Below are 18900 nucleotides of genomic sequence, written 5' to 3'. Positions count from 1 at the left end.
GAGATTTGTAACTGGTCTCGTAACAAAGCAATTTGTACCTGGTACGTATTTTACGTATTACCTTCCACTACCAGCGTTGAAGGGACTTTATAACTAGTTTATTGTCTGAATTATATAATTCTATGAATTGGTCTATTAGCATTTAAACGCCAAGTGCCCATCTAGTGGAAGGCTTTCAACTTTGCTTGCTCAACAAGCTCTTGAATTCGCATCATTGCAGCATGGATACGAATTGACAGCCTGAACTCGAACTCATAACCCGAGTAACTAGCTGCCTTATCCCAATACATCTTGGCTCGTGCCCATTGTTTATCACCTTTCAACGCTCTATCTTCCATCCAACTGCCTACACCAGCCTCCCAACAAGCAAATGGAATAACCCACTTTTCTTCCAAAGTCTTACTAGTTGGTAACTCCACCACCCAATCTAAGCATTCAGCACCTTCTTTGTGCCGTCCAAGTTGATGTAAGATAGCGCCCTTGATTGTCTTGAGCACAGCAAGGGAGTCAAGGCTGGTCTTACTCCTATTTTTACTGATCTGTTCATCCACTTGGGCAAGATTTGTTGATAATATCTCTTTGGACATGGACGGGAATGCATTCCAGATTAAAAGGATTTCGAGTGCAGGCAGATTCGTGTCCTCAAACCCAGTTTGTTCAAACATTTTGACCTTACGTGTCACGTATTGTTCTACGAGGATTGTACGGCCACCAAATTTACGGTTCACCAAGCCAGGAATAGTTTGATAGATGCTGATGGCCTCTTCCTTGTTACCTCCAGCTTCCAAGGACGCTGCCTTGAAATACAAGAAGAATCCCTTTGACCAATAGTTCTCCTTGACCAGCTTTTCAAAATATACTGCTGCCTGTGCCCATTGCATCAGAATGGCGCAGTTCAGTCCCAACTCATAGTCACATAATCTCTTTAGCTCCTGGCCCCATTCCACTGTAGCCTTACTAGAAGCCAGTTCGAACGCTGCGGTTGATTCTTTAATCAAGCCTTTGAGTCGACAGTTACGCCCTTCAAAATAGAGGAAAAATGCGGATTCTTTAAAGTCTTTGAGTGCCTCGTTGAGGATTTTATCTGCGATCGGAATATTAGTTTCACCCAAGACAGAAGGCGCGAAACCTGCAAGAAGGGTGTAGTAAGAAAGGAACATGAGTGACCCAAGCGGTGAGCGGATTCCCTTGCCTGCAATACATTTCGAAACGAGGTCGAAACCAAAAGCTTTGTCTCCTGAGTATCCAAATGATGAAATGACGCGGAGTATTTTAGCCGGCATTGACGCCAAAACGATATGGATTGTTCCCAGCCTGTTATAGGAAGAAAATTTTGGTCAAAATACGATTTTGTATGGGCTGCATATCAATACTAAATAGTAATGTGGTGAAGAGTGTATCGGTTAACGCGTACCCAAAATAAATGCCACCTAGGGTATTGTTATCTACGAGTGTGTTGACCTCATCGCCCATCGATTTGAGCTCTGTCCAAATGTTCTCGTAAGATTTGTACCCTATTTAGTTCACAAGCAATATTAACAATAGACACATTTTAAAAATAATGAGTTTTCTTTGTCTCTGAGTCTGGGCTGTTCGAGCAAGTATTCTCAAAACGAAAACATTTTGCTTTTTACCTTTTCTGAGGTTTAGTCCAGCCTTGAGATAACTCATAATGCTTTCCTGCAGTAGCAAGATTAATGAGGTTAGTAGCAAACTCTCAGCACGAACCACCCTGGCGCGGATTTCTCCGTTCGTCATGTGCTTTGGTGCTGCTGGGTGTGCTTCTGCAGAGCCTTTTTTTCCAGAAGAGTGCTTGTTGTAGCCAAAATAGCTCCAACCGGACGAGACGAGCTTCGAAACTGAGCTTATTACGGATGATGACTTTTTTGGGGCTGCATGAATCTGAGCATTGCAGAGTGACTCCGATTGCTGAAGGATCCGGATCGCGTCCTGAATGTCGGATTCATTAAATGTCATACAAGCTAAAAGAGTGTATATATGAGAGGATAGAGATTCGAGATCAACAACTCAAAATTAATTGTCTGAATGAAGTTCGTATCAGGACAACATCGCTCCGTTACTCCGACAGTGCTCTGTGCAAGGGTGATATCCACGCTCTTTTTTTCCATGTGAAAGAAACATAAAGGCGCATGTTGATGTCTCACCACGTGGAGCTACCATCATCTGCAGAGGATTCCTGCCGAGGAGTATTATGCTCATTTTGCCATCATAGCATACCTTTCATAAAGGCGAGAGCACCCGATCCAAGGGCATAGATAGGATTGACTTGATCCTGTGATGCAAAGATGCGCTGTGCTTCAATAAAGTTGTTTTCAAAAAAAATTCGCACACCATGTAACATAGCAGCATCTATTCATCATAAAACAAAGCAACGTTTTTATATTAGATAGAGGTAATACACCAATGATACATAATTTTGCCAACTATCAAGATGTGAAAAAAACAGCTGGCAGAGAGAGGAACAATGTAAAGAAATTGGTAAAGAACAACATGTGTTGATTAAACAGGATGTAGAATATACCCACAGAGCTGCAATTGCTCAAAAACACACCTTCAGCCTCCTGTTCAGCGGGAGTGAGCATATTGGCCTGCATCTTGATAGTACTTGCGGATGAAGAAGTAGCAGAAGATTCTGAGGAGGCACTAATGTTCTCATCGTCGTCGTCTTCGTCGTGAAGCGCTGCAGTGTGTAATTCGTCTTGCAGTTGCTTCATCAGTTTGGCATCCTCCTCTATCTCATTTGTACTTATTGGATTGCTATTCGGAAGTAAGACAGGTTGAGTAGACATGACGAAGGGATTTGTCAAGAAAGAATATGTGTATGTGAGACGGAGAGAAAAAAAAAAATGGAGAAGGAGAGGGAAGGGGTGAGGAAGAAGGGTAAGAGAGAGAGAGAGAGAGGGAGAGAGAGGGAGAGAGAGGAATGACAATGGAGCGAGAGGACTGGAATGAAATGAAAGCAGAGGAATGAGACCGGGGAAGAGAAAGAAAGAAAATAAAAAAACCGTTAGACAAAGGCAAGTGAGACAAGAAACTATTTTTGCGTTGTAATGTGATGTGTTTTATTACATGTCAACAAAAACAAATGCACTGAAGTTCATTTTTATGAAATATTAAAAGAATACACATCTGTAAAATAAAATGTATTTATACAATACATGGGCTCCTTGTAGACAAAGCAAGTAAGCAAATACCAGGGCCAACATGTTCACCAACGTGCACAAGTACATCCGAGCAAATACAGTGCTCTCCCTAATCCTTTGATAGTCCTTTTTGTAACATCTCAAGAGCTGTTGAATGGTGCATATTAAAACGTATCAATTGTATTAAAAAATATATATATATTCCTTGGTTTGGTTTGTATTGCACAGAGGTACATCAGCAAATGTTTCTCCCCCACATCAAAGCACCGTTTTGCCCTGCATTTGTCTCCGCAGCTTTGCGCTGGTATTTATTTCAAGTGTCCAATGAACGACTGCCAGGACTTATTGGGTAAAACTAAACACACAAAGATCGAAGCTAGCCGCTGGGAAGGTGCAGGTCCATCACATTCAGCTTTTATAATTACTCTTCTCCTTCTTCCTCCTCTTCCCTTCATTTATTCCTGTATTCTGACACGCCTCCCTTTTGTCTTTCTCTTTTCTTCTCTCATCTCTTTACTCCTTTTTTTATTTTTTTTATTTTTTTTTATACCAACCGAACTCTGTCTGTTCATTCACTGCTCTGTGAGTATTAGATTCGTCATCTCACGCCAGAATGTGCGTTGTATTCCCATAATGCCATGGCACCATTCCGTCCTCTTTAAATCTTCATTCTTTCTTTTCTACGTTACATTCATATGTCCTGATCCTGGATTATTTTTGCCCTGAAAATTTTTTTATTCTAACTGACTCTGATTATTGCAAATAGTTCACCAATGTCCAAAAAGACAGAGCCTCAAACATCCTCGAACCGCTCATCTGCTGGCACTGTTGTAACGGATACCAATCACGCCGACAATAACGGATCAGCTGTACATAGTAACGCCCGATCTTCCGCTCTTGATCTAAAGCAGAACATCAACAATAGCGCCATGTTGACACACAAGAGACGTGGTGATTCCTTATTGGCTGAGGACGAGCGTGAGGAACTCATGATGGCGCAGCGAAGTGAATCTACTAGCGATGCTATTAGAGAGAGTCTTCAGGGTAGCTTGGCTTCAGAGACGATGGGGACACTTTCTGGTGCTGACAAATGGAATTTTATCCTTTTGGTTGTGTTGTGTAAGCTCAGACTATCACTATGTTTGGGTTGATCTGTATGGACAGTCGCACTACTCATAGCCAACGGAACTCACTAGAAAGACTAATTATCTTTATTTTATTTTGGTTTATTTTTTTAATTTGTTTGCATCTAGATCTTTTACAGGGGATCCCCGTTGGTTTGACGTTTGGCAGTATTCCATTCTTACTCAAGGCCAAAATGAGCTATTCACAGATCGGGATCTTCTCTTTAGCACATTACCCATATAGCATGAAGTTTCTCTGGTCTCCAATCGTCGATGCAGTCTACAACAAAGATTTAGGTCGCAGAAAGTCCTGGATCGTACCTATCCAACTCATGACGGGATTGATGTTTTTCTGGCTTGGGATGAACATTGAGGACTGGATGGCACAGGATCAGATCGCAGTTGGAACGCTTACTGTCGTTTTTTTCATCCTCATCTTTTTTTGTGCAACACAGGATATTGCGGTCGATGGCTGGGCTTTGACATTGCTTTCTAAAGAGAATCTTTCGTATGCCTCGACTGCCCAGACCATCGGTCTTAACACAGGTTACTTCCTATCATTCACGGTCTTTTTGGCATTCAACTCTTCAGAATTCAGTAACAAGTACTTCAGGACGATCCCTCAGGACTATGGGTTGGTACCGTTGGGAGGATATCTCAAGTTCTGGGCAATGATGTATCTTGCTATCACCCTTTGGCTCGTTTTGATGAAGAAGGAGGGTCGTTCGCACTCGGAGGAAGACGATATTGGTATCAAAGCTGTATACAAGATCATTCTTAAGATCATTAGATTGCCTCATATGAAGTCATTCATGATTGTTCTCCTCACAGCGAAGATCGGGTTTATTGCCAACGATGCTGTGACAGCGCTCAAGTTGTTGGAAAAGGGTTTCAGCAAGGAAGACTTGGCGCTTGCCGTGTTGATCGATTTTCCATTCCAGATCATCTTTGGATACTATGCGGTTCGCTGGAGCTCCGGTTCTCGTCCTTTGAAGCCTGTAAGTTTAATTCCAGATTGTTTTGTATGCCATAGTGTCATAAGTGTGAGATTCCTCATTGACAGAACATTGACTAATTACCAACTACTAAATAGTGGCTCTGGGCGTTTTTCGCTCACTTAGCATGCTGTGTGATCGCCATGCTCCTTGTCTGGGGTTTTCCTTCAGATGGGGTCGTTACTACATCATACTTTTACATGGTCCTCATTACAACCGTTGCCACTTCGTTTACTAGGTATGCTAGCTTGTGCCTTTTTTTATTTTTTTATTTTTTTTATTTTTTATTTTTATTTTTTTTAATTAATTTATTTTAATGTCGTTTATTTCTTTCATGGCTCTCTTTAGTACTGTTGCATTTGTGAGTATGGGTGCCTTCATGACTGTGATTGCCGATCCTGTTATTGGTGGAACATACATGACACTTTTGAACACATTGAGTAACTTTGGAGGCACGTGGCCAAGGTTCTTTGTCCTCGAGGCCGTTGACTACTTTACTGTATCCACTTGCTCTGTTATCGATAGCAAAGGCAAAGGTAAGAAATAAAATAAATCGATTATGGAGCAGCTAATAGTGTAAGTTTCGTCTGCCTTTCTATTTACTTATTTATTGTTTTTATTATCATTATTGTAGAATTTTCTTGCACTGCAGAACCAGGCAAAACATTATGTACAGACCTCGGCGGTGAATGTATATTGCGTCAAGATGGTTATTATCTAGTCAGCTCGATGTGTGTGTTGATCGGAGGACTTCTGCTTATTTTTTACATTGCACCCACGATCCGGTATCTCGAATCTTTGAACCCGAAGAAGTGGAAGCTCGATCAGAAATAAACGCCCTCCCCCTTTCTCCATTGCCTCTTTATGCTATACTTATCTTTTGCAATCCATATAGAAACCCCCACCCTTTCTTTATATTCATAATTATTTTACTAAAATAAACACTTACGACATAAACCAGCATACACTCTTGAAATTGTTCTGATTTTCTGATATTTGTTGGCCTTTGTGCAAATGGGGAGTTCTTTCCCAATGTTTGATACAGCTTTAAGAGCTAAATACAGCAGATTGTTGATATGACAGTCATGGTGGTGAGATGTTCTTAGGGGAGTCTGATGGCGCTATAAATAGCACCAATGTGGCTACACAGATGGCCCTTGGAAACTTCGTAAATATAAGTCAATGCTCGCGTAAAATAATAAAGTTCCGTAGGCTTTGTCCCAATGAGAGCTACTTGTACTATTTTCATACAGGATTTATTCGTGTCAATTAGCTAGGTCAACATGTTTGTTTCTTGCGGTCCAAAAAAAAAAAAAAAAAAAAGAGCCTTTTTTATGACTATTGATTATCGTGGAACGCAGGAATTAATGTTTTGAAAAATACAATGGTTTCTAAAAAGATAAAATAGCAATGTAGGAAAAAAAATCTATTTAGCGGCGACGAGAACTTGACCGACCGCGGTCATCAAGCGTGACACCACCATTCGCATAAAATGCCTGCACAGCCGACCGGTCTACAGTCGCTATGAAGTACTCTCCTCCATTATGAGTCCATGAGACCGCGTTAGTATAGTAAGGATACTTCTTCACTCTTAAAATCGATTCAACACTGCCTGCGTTGCGCACATTGATCTTGTGATCTAGTGAGACAAAAGTTTTTAGAGAAATTATCTTGCATCCTTCCTTCAGATCCAAGAACAATTGTAACAACGACTGATTCAGAGCCGAGTTGAATGCATAGTTATTGACAAGAACCACATCCGCGCGTGCAAGGATTGCTGGTAATCCAGGGGTGTCAAGAAAGTCTCCATGAATCATAGAAACAGCACCATGGTGTAGTCCGTAAGCACTATTAGAACAGCGAGGAAGTGATATTTCATCCACGATTAGTGGCTGGTAATTAGTGACAGTACTATCACTTATTTTACTTTAGCGTTTAATCCTTACCGTGAACGCGCTTCAAATTCCTTAGCTTGCTTCTTGGAAAACTTAGCCGGTGTATCCATGATTTCAACCCCGTACGATTCTGCACCTGTCTGCAACGCAACTTGTAAGACAACATTACCAATTCCACATCCAAGATCCACAAAAACCTTGGTATGGTCCAATTTCGTCCGTTGAATGAATTCTTTAGTCAGAATTGGCAAAATTTCGCCATAAACGTTGTTGGAGAAGGCTTCATACTGATTGAGTTTCGATGCCCTTGAAGCCACTGTGCGTGAATAAACTTGCTGCAAAATGTGAACCACAAGCTCATATGGAAGCTTGTGGCCATAGTGTCTCACGTATTTTTGTACAGTCCCTGAAGTCTTTTCATTCTTCATAATATGATTGAATTCTTCGACAGTCTTCAAGAAATGAGCGCCGTCCTTGCGGTTCTTAAATTTTGTAAGGTTACGGTAAAGCCCCTCTGAAGCTGTGCCAAAAAGTTCTCTGGATTTCTCTTGGTCAAAGAAATGCTCCATGATAATCCGAACTGTGCTCACCAAATCCTCGATCGGGTTGTATTCGTCCTTGTCGTCTGACTCAGTCTTTGATCTGCTTACAAATGGTTTCATGAGGGTGAACCTAAATAGAAATATAAGAATTCGTGTAAAGATTTCACTCAAACCTGAATCGGTCCTCAGCCTCATAGAGCTTAAGCAATATACTTCTTAGACCTACCTTTCTCGTGCATCCTTTCCTGGATACTCTAGAGCGACACGCATTGTATCAGCCCCAACAGATGATGGGCTTGAGGCTACAGTCGAATCTGAGTCCTCAACAACCATGTGGAAATCTAAAATATGGGTTACATCAAGAGTATCAGAATATTAGTGCATATGGCCTGCAATATACACCCGTAATAAACACCATAATTATACAATTAACATACGGTTTTTGTATCGACCAATGGATGCTGCAACAATTTGGTCCGAGTGAAGGATGGACATTCTTCGGGATCCTAATCCATTTGATGTTGTCGATACTGTCTTTTGGCTATCTTCGGTAGATCCTTTAATTCCCTTTGAAGATAGCATGGGGTCTGTTGGCTGGTAGCCATTTCCTTCGTTTAATTTAGGCGTATGTGAGATCGGAACCGTGGCGGAAACCACTGTACCTTTCCGTGTATTGATAATGACGATTTCTCGAAGCTTCTTTGCTGATTTGTTTAAGTGGCGCTTCTTTGAGGCCGTATTATTCTTTGTAGAAATATCACTCTTGATGGGAAAAGTGCCTAATGAAGCGTATTCGTCATCGTCATCGTCATCATCGCCAATGGCTGCAGTTCTGGGCGTAGTTGCCTGCGTTGTATGCTTCATAATTCCATTTCCCTGCTTTTTGAACTTATTCTTAGCGCCATTTAGTTCTGCATCATCATCAGTGCGGCGCTGCTTATCCGCACTAGCCACGCCAAAGAGCTCCATTTCTAATGAACGTTGTAAGTCATTAGGAAGGCCAGTGGTTGTATCCATGGTTGCTTGCATAATGTCTGTTGTATCGGTAGGTGTGGCAAGATAAGGTGACGACTCAGGATCGCTGCCTATAGATTCTCTATCCATTGAAGCATGATTGCTGTGATCCGGCGATAGACTAGACAACGATGAAGGTGAGGAATATGATGCCTCTGCTTGAAGGATACTCTCCATACGTCTCTTTACGACGGGCGTGAGTTCTGGTTTGGGTGATGATGGCAATGACCGTGGAGACGGCGAAAGTGAATACGATGCAGGGGACGACAATGTAGAGAAGGATGATGTATCGTCAATCTCGGGATATGTCGTCCTAGATGGTGGGCTTGGCGTCCGGGGAAGAGATGAAGGTTGAGGTGGTGGGGGAGGAGTCAATGGTCGAAACCCCTCCTCCTTCAACTCAAAACTTTTACTCCTGTTTTCAATTTGAATCCTGCCTGGACTCCTACCTCTACCCCTACCCCTACTCTTGCTCCTATTCTTCCTATGTCTACTTCTGCTTCTACTCCTGCTTCTATTTCTATCTCTGTTTGAATCTCTGCTCCTGTCCCTAGTCCTGCCTCTACTTCTGCTTCTGCTCTTACTCTGGCTCCTGTTCCTGCTCCTGCTCCTGCTCCTGCTACTTGCATGCCTTTTCCTTGCTCTGAAATCGGAGTACGAATCATCTTTAGAAGTATATCGAATGCCGCCTCCTGCGTTTTCACCAGGTCTATCACCATACGATTCCAAATAGTTGTTGTCTGAGTCTCTCTCACGCTTGCGCCTATTTACGGCATTGTTATAGCGACTATCACTGTCACTGTCCTTTCGAGAAGATCCGTTATTACTGTAACCACCATTGACTTGGCGTTTATTGGCAATTCTGTTGTCGTTTGAATATGGATGGCCATGACCATTCACATACTTTTTGGAATCGACTCGATCATGATTTCGATTAGGCAAGGACGACAAGAAATGTTTCCCATTGCTACCAGCAAATGATGGTGTTGTTCTTGATTTTGATGGTAGGCGGGAACGACTTGAAGAAGAAGTGTAGGAGGAGGAGGAGGAGGAATGAGTTGAAGATGAGTAGGATCTACTTGTCGAGTTTACGGAGGTTCTTGACCCACCTGCAGAATGTGGTGCTGCTGTTGTTGATCTTGCTGCTGCGCTTGTAGAGACTGTCGAAGTTCTAGAGGTGGAGGTAGTTGTGGAAGCAGCAACGGCGGACGAAGCGAGTTTTTTGAGAGTCGAGTGACTCCCTGTTGGACCGCCAAGACTAGCAAGAAAGCTCAAGTAGGGATTGGACATTTAACAGGGGGTGGCAAGGAAGAACTAGCGCACGGAGAAAGGAACAAGGGAACACACAACACAAGCACACAGAAAAAAATGTGCCAGAATAGCAAGAGGCAAAAGTTGTTTTGAGGGTGTCGTTTCAAGCGAAAGAAAGGTGAAGGAAAGACTGTTTATTTGAATAATGCGTGATTGTATGTATGCGCATGTGGTGGCAAGACCGAAAAGTATAAAGAAAAGGAAAAAGGAAGGGATGAGAATTTTTTTTTAAAAAAAAAAAAAAAAAAAGTAATGACGACAAGAATGGACAGGTTTACAGATGAGGCAGACGCAGGGTACAAAAGGAACAACGCAGAAAAAACCCTACCAAATAAAGCGAGGGAAAAATCACTAAATGCGTTAAATACGCTGAATTTGTTGACACAAATTCACACATGGCAAAAATGCGTTGGCGCCCAGTGCGCTCCGCTCATTATTCTATTCGATCTCTTGATGCCGATAAATAGACAAATTTATCTGCATGTTCATTTAGTAGGAAACGATATCACCTCCGTGGAAGAGCAGCCAAAATAACAATATAAAAAAGAGAATGACATTACTTCTAAAATAGTGTCTTTTGACACATCAAGCAGTAACTACATATACAACTAAAAGGACACAACCTCACATCATCACAAAGCTCATCTTTATACGGAGGTCGAGTCGACTTTGGCCTTGACACTCTCATACCCAATCTTGCCTCCTGAGACAGTACCATCAAGTGCATCCTTAAGCTCCTGTTCGCGTTTCAACAAGTTGGCATATGATACCTGGCCACCGTTCTCCATCACATCTGCGACCATGTCCTGAACATCCGACAGATATACCTTGCTCTGCAGCGTCAGTCCAGTCTCATAAAACTCGTTCACTTTGGCATCCAAATTTTCTATCGTCACAAAGTTATCCGCTGAATGGTATAGCTGAATCATGGCGTCCAATCTCTTTTCTGACGCACGCGCCTCTGCTTGCTGATAATTAGCCTGACGTTTGATCTTGCGCGCCTTCACAAACTCGGCCACCTGTGCTTGGCGGTCTGGCCCTGAGGCAGCGATCTCTCCATTAGGTTGCATTAAACGCTCAAACGCAATACGGCGCTCATTCTCCAATCGATCCTTTGCCTGGCGTTCCTGAAGACGACGCAATGATCCCTTACGTTGTCTTTGAGTCTCTACTCTCTCGACACTCTGTTCCTCCAAATATTCCCGCTGATATGTGTGGCGAAGCTTTGTCATTTCAAGCTTATATTTCTGTTCTGGTGTGCCATTAGCTTTGATCTGGTGCTTCTTAGACATTTCTGGGAGTGAGTCAGTTGTTCGGGGTTCTGGAGGAGGGTGCGGTGAGGAAGTGGTGCCAGGAGGATGAGGCATGCCTGGAGCGAAACCCTCCTTTCCAGGACGATAGTTGACAGAAGGATCTTCAATAGAGCGAGCTGAGCTGAAGGTCCTGATGTAGCCCGTCGGGCGGGATAGATTCCTTGTGATCTGTCGCAACATTCTCTGCCAGAATACCTCTGTTGATGTGCTGCCAGGTGTTGTTGGATGGAGAGCTGTCCATGGCGATCGGAGAGTTCTCAGCACAATAGGTACACGTGAGATATTCAGCCACATTTCAAAACAGAAATGCATTTGACTTGTTTCTCAAAAAACAAAGGCAATTTACTAATTTACTCGCATGGCTCATTTTCTCATTGTTTCTCTCCCTGTGCACGACGCCTACTTTTCTTCTTGCAATGGGTGCCCCCTCTGAAATATTCCTCCTTATTGAGCAATTCTTGCAAGAGCAAGGCTGTGTTGACACCCTGAAGGCTTTCAAGAAAGAGGCCAAGAACGTACGATTCCTGCCATGTGTTTTAAAGTTTTTATTGTTGCCTCGCGCCATTCTAGCACACTGCTATAACATGAATTTAATCGAAATTGTCGTTGCTTATTACTATTACTTAGACTCTGAAATCTGGTTCAAAGCCAAAGACGACATTGATTGAGATCTATAATGCACATGCCAACAACGTTGATTCTACTTCCTCTTCCTCTTCCCCTTCCCCTTCCTCTTCCTCTTCCTCTCCTAGCGAGTCGAGTGATAGCGAGGAAGAATCTAGCTCCTCGGATTCCTCCTCAGAAGATTCAGAGTCTGAAAGCTCTGAAAGTGGCGAAGATGCAGATTCAGAATCCAACAGTGATGAAGAGGAGTCATCTTCTAGCAGTGAAGAAGAAAGCTCATCCTCCAGCAGTGACAGCAGCGATGATGAAGACAAAGGAAGTAGTACCGCTGAATCTGATGATGATAAGACGCTAGTTGCTGCTCAGAAATCTGGAAGCCAAGGATCATCATCTTCGTCCTCATCAGCTCCGTCCTCATCTTCCGAGTCTGAGTCCGACTCTAGCTCCTCAAGCTCTTCCTCAAGCTCTTCCTCAAGCTCCTCCTCAAGCTCCTCCTCAAGCTCCTCCTCAAGCTCCTCCTCAAGTTCTTCCAGCAGCACCAGTTCTGAATCTGAATCTGAATCTGGATCTGGATCTAATTCAAAAGACAAAAATATTGCCGTGAATAAGACTACTATTGTTCAAGAGACTGTTACCGAGCCGCCAGTAAAGAGGATAAAGATTGAGGTAAATATTTTCTTAATGTTATTTAATTTGCGTGCACTTACAAAAGAGGACCATAGCAGCTAATAATAGCTTACATTTTTAAAATCTGTGTTTTATACTTGAAGCCTAAGGAGAAGAAAGCAAAAGTTCAAAATGAGCCATTTAAGAGAGTCAAAGCTGAAGATGTCGTCTTTATAGATGAGAAATTAAAGGACAACACATATATGAGCAAGGTATGACATAAGATAGCAGGACTTGCAATAATAAATATGGTTATAAAAAACGCGATAGCTGATAATCTTTATTTTACTTTTCAATCCTTTTTAAATAGGGTGGTTCTATGGACGGATACGGCTATCGTGCTCACTTGGATATGATAGTCACAAGAGGCAAGGGATTCCGTGCTGAGAAGACAAAGAAAAAACGCGGATCATACAAGGGCGGTTTTATCACCAACGAATCTCACTCCTTCAAGTTCCCAACTGACTCGGATTAAAGTATATATTAAAAAAAAAAAAAAAAAAAAAAAAATTGCATTTACACTATGGCATATTAGACATTTTTAGCAGCCCTCGTGGTGTAATCATTAGAATTAAAGGTGGCGTTATTGGTGGCTGAGATAATGCTTAGTTTCATATCACGTAAACCATGCCTTTTTATGATGAAGTAGATCCGGTTCAAAGCAGGCGCCAAAGTAAAAGATAGCGCCGCATGGTCAATCTCTATGTAATCTCGATTGAGGCATGAAATTCTCATTTCCTAAATCAATAACCGTTGACTTGATGCTGAAAAAAATAATGGTTCATTTATGAACGATCGATGTGTGCAATAGTGGAAATGTTTTTATTATTTTATTAAGCTCTTCAGTGACATGATTTACCATGTCGCTTCAAATTCCAGTAATTGAAAGGTAGCGGCGCAGACCATCCTGCCAAAGCACTGTATCCTACCGCCTTCCAGAAGATTGGATCAGACAGATTCACGTTACCCCATCCCATCAAATGATAATCTACGGCATTCTCAACAGCCTCCATTGTCAGCATTGAAATCAAAGACATGCCTGTCGCCGTTTTGAAGGCTTCTCTCCACGGCATATTAGAAGCTCTTGAAAATCGCAGCAATATTGTCTCCAAGCTGATCGAGGTCAAAATACCGGAACTCATTGCTAGGGCCATCGCAATACCCGGCGATAGGTCCGGGTGTGCCGACTGGAGATAGAATAGCATCGACATGTCTCCAAGTGTGCATCCGACCAGACAACGAAATGTATTGACAGATGCTGTCTTCCAGATTCTTGGATCGGACCAGAACTGACCTGAAGTGATCGGGAGCGAAGAGGATGAGGATGGTTTGTAAGCCGCTGATTTGGATGGGCATGTCCTCGCACCGGTTTCATCTCGATGTTGTTCCCGTGGATTGGTGGTGATAATGGACCTTGTAGAACTAGAACAGCACGCTTTAGAGAAAGCTTTGTTTCCGGTTGAATGATGAGCTCTTGTATAGGTTTTTCTCCCGAAGAAAGAGCGAGTTGATGAAGCCGCGACCCATTTTGGTAGTGATTGTTCTTTTTTTGATTATTATTTATTTATTTATTTATTTTATGAACCGGGATAAAAGAAAAAGTAAAAGTCAGGATCGGAGGGCAAATAGGATGGAAAAAAGACAGATGATAACCATACCATTAAAAAACACAGCATTAGCCTTTAACGGTGCACGAAGCCTAGTTCGAGGAAGGAGGAGCAATAGGCGAGATGTGGAAGTCTGCATCATGTATTTGTGGATAGTTGGATAATGAGTAATGGTATAGAATATAAAAGAAAGAAGGATTTGAAAGGTCCTTATTAATGGTATTTTATAGGGATTGGTTAATTATTTTGTTGCGTTAATTTAAAAACGCATTCCGAAAATGCGCGCTTAATTAAACCAACAAGATCGCGCAACCCATCACAGATAAAAAAATACATCCCATTTGTACTCAATGCGGCGCTTTTTTTTTTTTTTTTTTTTTTTTTTTCAAAGAACAGCTTCCATTTTTTTTTTTTTTAATGGAGTTTTTATATTATAAACATTGGTGCAAATTTTAGAGTTTTACTGGATGAATATTTGTTCTATCACGTTTATTGGCAAAGTCAATAAAGAACTGCTCCTGCTCCATCACAGTCATGTCGTAAGAACCTTCGAAGCGACAAAAGACATGATCCGATAATAGATGTTGATAGCAGCAACTTTTTACAGACGACGACCACGACGACCACCCTTTTTGCGAGTAGAGTCAGTGGGAGTAGGAGTGACATCCTCTATTGTATTGTGAAGCAAACAAAAAAAAAAAAATTAGAGTATTGCTTTGACTTTGCCCACAATACCATAAAGGTGATAATAAAAAATTAAAAAAATACGTACCAATGCGACCAATTTTCATGCCAGCACGAGCCAAGGCACGGAGGGCAGCCTGGGCACCAGGACCTGGGGTCTTGGAGCGGTTACCACCTGTAGCACGGAGCTTGATGTGGAGGGCGGTGACACCAACCTCCTTGCACTTGACAGCGACATCCTGAGCAGCCAACATGGCGGCGTAAGGAGAAGCTTCATCACGATCAGCTTTGACCTTCATACCTCCAGTAACACGGGAGATGGTTTCACGGCCGGTCAAATCAGTGACGTGGACAAAGGTATCGTTGAACGAGGCGAAGATGTGAGCAACACCGAAAACTTCCTCATCGCCACGGACCTGGGGACCGAGCGAGATGTTCTCCTGAACCTTGGGAGCGGACTTGGCCTTCTTGGACTGCAATAATATTGAAAAAATGAAGGGAAAGAAAATAAATCCTTTTAGGAAACAACTTAAAATAATGATGTTTGTTGATACTAAGTATTTATGAGTGATTTTGGCGGGGGGAGACTTTGGCGGTGAACAAGTCAAGAAAGCGAAGGATTTGTAATAGCCAGGATTGCCCCAAAGCCTGATCTGTCCATTATTTATCCAGCATTTTGTCAATAGTCAGAGCTGTTATTAGATCTGCCTCAAAGCTCCAATATCAGGCTTCCTGTATGCGTTGATGTTGCTGCAGGTTAATATTGTGGGACCGAGGAAAAAAAAAAAAAAAAAGAAAAAAAAAAAAAAAAAAAAGTTGATCAAGTTTGTTGCAAAAATACTTTGGCAAACGAGATCTGATGTAATATTGGATGTAACTGCCAGTTAGGCTCCTGTTTCGTTATTCAGTATGTGATTTCGGAATGGATTGAGCAGTAAAATATGATGATCGTCTAGTACTGCAGCAATGATATAATTAATGCCTTTTTTTTTTTCTTTTTTTTCCGAGAAAAAAAACTGAGAATGATCCTGAGAGTTGATTACAAGCACTAGTTATCTCAATCAATCGATGGATGAGATGGATGGATGGGCCAGTAATATCGATGGATGTTCTATATAGTCTGAAAAATTTCTCCAGCTGCTGTACCATGATGAAAGATATGTGAAAGAGAAGGAACTCCACTGGCTGCACAAAGAAGGGTACAGAAATAATTTTTGCGCTCAAGTGTATGTTATTAAGGGGAGTGCTGACGACTTTTCTTAAAAAAAAGCTGTACAACTTCGAAACTTTATTTTAAAAGCCATGTTCAGCTTCAGTCCCACTGTAATCTGACCTAGTATCTTATCTTTGGGAAGGCTTCTACTCGCTTCCTGGGCTGGGTAACTCAAGAAATAGCACTTTGGGGCTAAGAAGTAAGGGTATATCCTGTTAAGAACAGATTGGTCTTTTTTGACAGGGAAATTTTCAGGATTTTGTAGACGTTATTCACTCTCCGAGCTGTTGCTTTGAGCTCCATGGTAACGTTGTCTCACAGGACTTGCACGAGGCAGGAACTTGTTTAAACTGGTAACTAACGCCTCCATGATTGCTCAATCGTGCTAGCAGCTCTGACATAGTTGACAAGATGTTTCCTGAACGATTTGTCGAACGCATGATACTTAGAATTAAGAGTTTTTCCTAAGCTCAGTCAAGAGGGAACTGAAAGCATGACATCTCTGGACAGCTCCTGTTTTGCTCGCACTCGTTATCCATATTGCTCGGCTTCAAGGACAGTAGTTTCAGACAGAATGCGTTCACAGCCATCTTAACCAGATCAGTAAGGCTAGTGGAAACATCATTTGCGAGGCGCTTAGATAGGTTTTTTTCTCCAATTGAATAGGAACATCAAGCTGGTGTTTTTCCAGCTCTAATTAATTCAAAATGAAAAAGCCACATTCGAACCAGATCTCTTGCGAGCCCAGTCATTATCTCTTTCTTGGTGTCACTGTCATCTATCCATTTTGCATTGTAACTCATCTACGCGATTAACTTACATCACACACCTAAAAACCATGGTAAACATTCAGCATTGGGATGAGTTTCAAAGAGCTGCAGAAGAATTGTACACGGTTTCACCTAAGAATGTAAGAATTACTAGCACATCTCCAGACGTCTTTTCAAAGAACAACTACAGTATCAATACGAAAACAAACGAAGGTTGTCTGGATATACACCCATGGATGTGTTGCTAATAGCCTGTATTTTGAACAATGGTGGCATTTTGCCCCCTTTTTTCTTTTTTTGAAAATATCCTTCATTTCAAGACACGCTATGTCGCCAGATATCGTCACATTGACGGAAAGCTTGTTCTCAAAGTGACCGACGATCGCACAGTAAGTAAAGCCTTATTCCGTAGTCAAGGAAAAACAAACGCGCTAGGTAATAGATCTCTTCAGATATGCAAAACTGACTTCTGATATAAATCTTTCTAATTGACGTATCATGAAATTCATCTCAAAGATTCTTAAATACAAGACGGATCAGATGCAGGATCTCAACAAGTTTGAACGCTTGAATCGCTCATTGATGGCCAAGATGCATAATAGAATCCCAGCAGCAACTGCATCAGAAACTACGCCAGCATCAGGAACAGGACCAACAGCACTACAGACTTCTGTCTCCACGCCAACACCCGCGCCCACACCCTCACAAACACAGGCACAACAACCAACCACGATATCCAACTCATCATCACATCATGGAGGCAGTGGAAAATCAAAGAGGAACAAACGCAAATAATCAAGAGGAGGCTTTGTTTAATCTAGTCGCGAGGCTTTACAGACAGAATCTGAGATACTCTGTCATCTATGGCTTCACTAATAAAACAGGAAAAAATACTTTAATACTCAACGATGAGGCACTGCTACTGCTGTCCTTTTTTTTAAGGCAATTTACACATGTTATTATAAAAAGCCAGCGGCCAAACTATATCATCCTCAATATGTGCTATCCAATTCCTGAATTAAAAGATGGTATCCTACACCGTCGTTTAGAATTCATCTTCCACAGAAAAGAAACGCGAGTATGAAATAACTATTGAAGGAGACCGATGAAATAAGTGAGTTTACATATGAAGCCTAATGTCACATGCCACAAGATACAAGAGGTTAAGTAAAAAAAAAAAACATACTGGTGCCATAGATCAAAAGACCACCCGAAATACTCATAGCCATCGCTGGTACCGTGATCTAAGTATAGCATCAGGAAAGGGATATTTTTCAGTGCGTATGTCAAATGATGGTCAAACATTGACAGAAGATATAAATCTATATTAGGGCTTACGACTCCAGCATGAGCGAGAACGACGGGTAGGCAGAAGCCTGTTATAATCATTAAGCCCGTCAAAAAGTATCCTGCATCCGCAAAGCCACCTTGGTAATCCGACATAAAGTCATCGCGATTTGAGCACCGGCTAAATACTGCGTTCGGTAAAGGTGCCAAAACATACGTTGCCACTACCAAAAAAAAAAAAAAAAAAAAAAAAAAGTTATCAGTTGTCTGAAGTACTGAAAGTGGCAGTAGCGACATACGCCATGAAAGAGTATTATACCAACAAACAATGGCCACCAATTGCTATCAATTACAAGAATTAAACGTCGGATAGATATTTGTCAGTCAAGGGCAGTCTAGTAGTATGTTTACTGTTCCCAAACATATTGTGAAGTTAAGCTTACCCATAGAGCGCACACGACATGATGACGAGAAGAAAGCCAAGAGCCAGGACAAATGCTAGTCCAATGATACTATAATAGTTTGATAAGTACTTTAATTTCCATAAAATGCCAGTCTCTCTCTTTCAAATAACCTGCTGCATAATGCTGATAACAGTGTCGCGTGCGTGGTATGTCTAAGACATGCTATCATTCCACAGTAGTCTTCGCCCTAGTCTGTATATCTCTCTAATTTCCTCACACAAACCAAA

The 18900-nt window shown here is 41.8% G+C and overlaps 9 protein-coding genes across 9 annotated transcripts; 3 read left to right on the top strand and 6 right to left on the bottom strand.

Annotated features, from left to right (window-relative positions):
- Positions 1–70: 70 nt before the first annotated feature.
- BCR41DRAFT_362690 (hypothetical protein) lies at positions 71–3027 on the bottom strand. Its single transcript, XM_022025762.1, has 5 exons — positions 2573–3027; positions 2239–2370; positions 1635–1982; positions 1415–1514; positions 71–1314 (listed from the first exon to the last, which is right to left on the bottom strand). Exons 1-5 carry the CDS (start codon positions 2808–2810, stop codon positions 162–164), a joined length of 1971 nt encoding a protein of 656 aa, XP_021876639.1. The 5' UTR covers positions 2811–3027; the 3' UTR covers positions 71–161.
- A 597-nt stretch (positions 3028–3624) lies between these two features.
- BCR41DRAFT_362688 (acetyl-coenzyme A transporter 1-domain-containing protein) lies at positions 3625–6244 on the top strand. Its single transcript, XM_022025761.1, has 6 exons — positions 3625–3779; positions 3931–4283; positions 4418–5286; positions 5382–5521; positions 5632–5819; positions 5918–6244. The coding sequence occupies exons 2-6, from the start codon at positions 3938–3940 to the stop codon at positions 6115–6117; spliced, it is 1743 nt and encodes a 580-aa protein (XP_021876638.1). The 5' UTR covers positions 3625–3779; positions 3931–3937; the 3' UTR covers positions 6118–6244.
- A 469-nt stretch (positions 6245–6713) lies between these two features.
- Positions 6714–7747, bottom strand: BCR41DRAFT_313051 (histone methylation protein DOT1-domain-containing protein; the record flags this gene model as incomplete). Its single annotated transcript, XM_022021112.1, has 2 exons — positions 6714–7131; positions 7230–7747. The coding sequence occupies 2 exons, from the start codon at positions 7745–7747 to the stop codon at positions 6714–6716; spliced, it is 936 nt and encodes a 311-aa protein (XP_021876637.1).
- A 2771-nt stretch (positions 7748–10518) lies between these two features.
- Positions 10519–11593, bottom strand: BCR41DRAFT_362686 (hypothetical protein). Its single transcript, XM_022025760.1, has one exon. It carries the CDS (start codon positions 11536–11538, stop codon positions 10693–10695), a length of 846 nt encoding a protein of 281 aa, XP_021876636.1. The 5' UTR covers positions 11539–11593; the 3' UTR covers positions 10519–10692.
- A 1168-nt stretch (positions 11594–12761) lies between these two features.
- On the top strand, positions 12762–13123 carry BCR41DRAFT_313028 (SRP40, C-terminal domain-domain-containing protein; the record flags this gene model as incomplete). The annotated part of the gene is made up of 2 exons (XM_022021110.1): positions 12762–12860; positions 12959–13123. Coding segments are annotated over 2 exons (264 nt in total), but the record flags the coding sequence as incomplete, so codon positions are not given.
- A 329-nt stretch (positions 13124–13452) lies between these two features.
- On the bottom strand, positions 13453–14465 carry BCR41DRAFT_196238 (hypothetical protein). Its single transcript, XM_022019851.1, has 2 exons — positions 14307–14465; positions 13453–14095 (listed from the first exon to the last, which is right to left on the bottom strand). The coding sequence occupies exons 1-2, from the start codon at positions 14395–14397 to the stop codon at positions 13491–13493; spliced, it is 696 nt and encodes a 231-aa protein (XP_021876634.1). The 5' UTR covers positions 14398–14465; the 3' UTR covers positions 13453–13490.
- Positions 14466–14662: 197 nt separating this feature from the next.
- Positions 14663–16126, bottom strand: BCR41DRAFT_196219 (40S ribosomal protein S14). Its single transcript, XM_022019850.1, has 3 exons — positions 16086–16126; positions 15028–15412; positions 14663–14924 (listed from the first exon to the last, which is right to left on the bottom strand). Exons 1-3 carry the CDS (start codon positions 16086–16088, stop codon positions 14857–14859), a joined length of 456 nt encoding a protein of 151 aa, XP_021876633.1. The 5' UTR covers positions 16089–16126; the 3' UTR covers positions 14663–14856.
- A 797-nt stretch (positions 16127–16923) lies between these two features.
- On the top strand, positions 16924–17850 carry BCR41DRAFT_425878 (signal recognition particle, SRP9/SRP14 subunit). The gene is made up of 3 exons (XM_022030646.1): positions 16924–17062; positions 17243–17311; positions 17439–17850. The coding sequence occupies exons 1-3, from the start codon at positions 16991–16993 to the stop codon at positions 17715–17717; spliced, it is 420 nt and encodes a 139-aa protein (XP_021876632.1). The 5' UTR covers positions 16924–16990; the 3' UTR covers positions 17718–17850.
- Positions 17536–18856, bottom strand: BCR41DRAFT_196178 (vacuolar protein sorting 55). The gene is made up of 5 exons (XM_022019849.1): positions 18653–18856; positions 18529–18551; positions 18261–18433; positions 18109–18166; positions 17536–18011 (listed from the first exon to the last, which is right to left on the bottom strand). The coding sequence occupies exons 1-5, from the start codon at positions 18670–18672 to the stop codon at positions 17968–17970; spliced, it is 318 nt and encodes a 105-aa protein (XP_021876631.1). The 5' UTR covers positions 18673–18856; the 3' UTR covers positions 17536–17967.
- Positions 18857–18900: the final 44 nt, after the last annotated feature.

The sequence above is a fragment of the Lobosporangium transversale genome (genome assembly GCF_002105155.1).
Source record: "Lobosporangium transversale strain NRRL 3116 chromosome Unknown BCR41scaffold_56, whole genome shotgun sequence".
NCBI lineage: Eukaryota > Fungi > Mortierellomycota > Mortierellomycetes > Mortierellales > Mortierellaceae > Lobosporangium > Lobosporangium transversale.
Note: the sequence above shows the minus strand (reverse complement) of the source record. Positions and strands in the feature narration are given on the sequence as shown.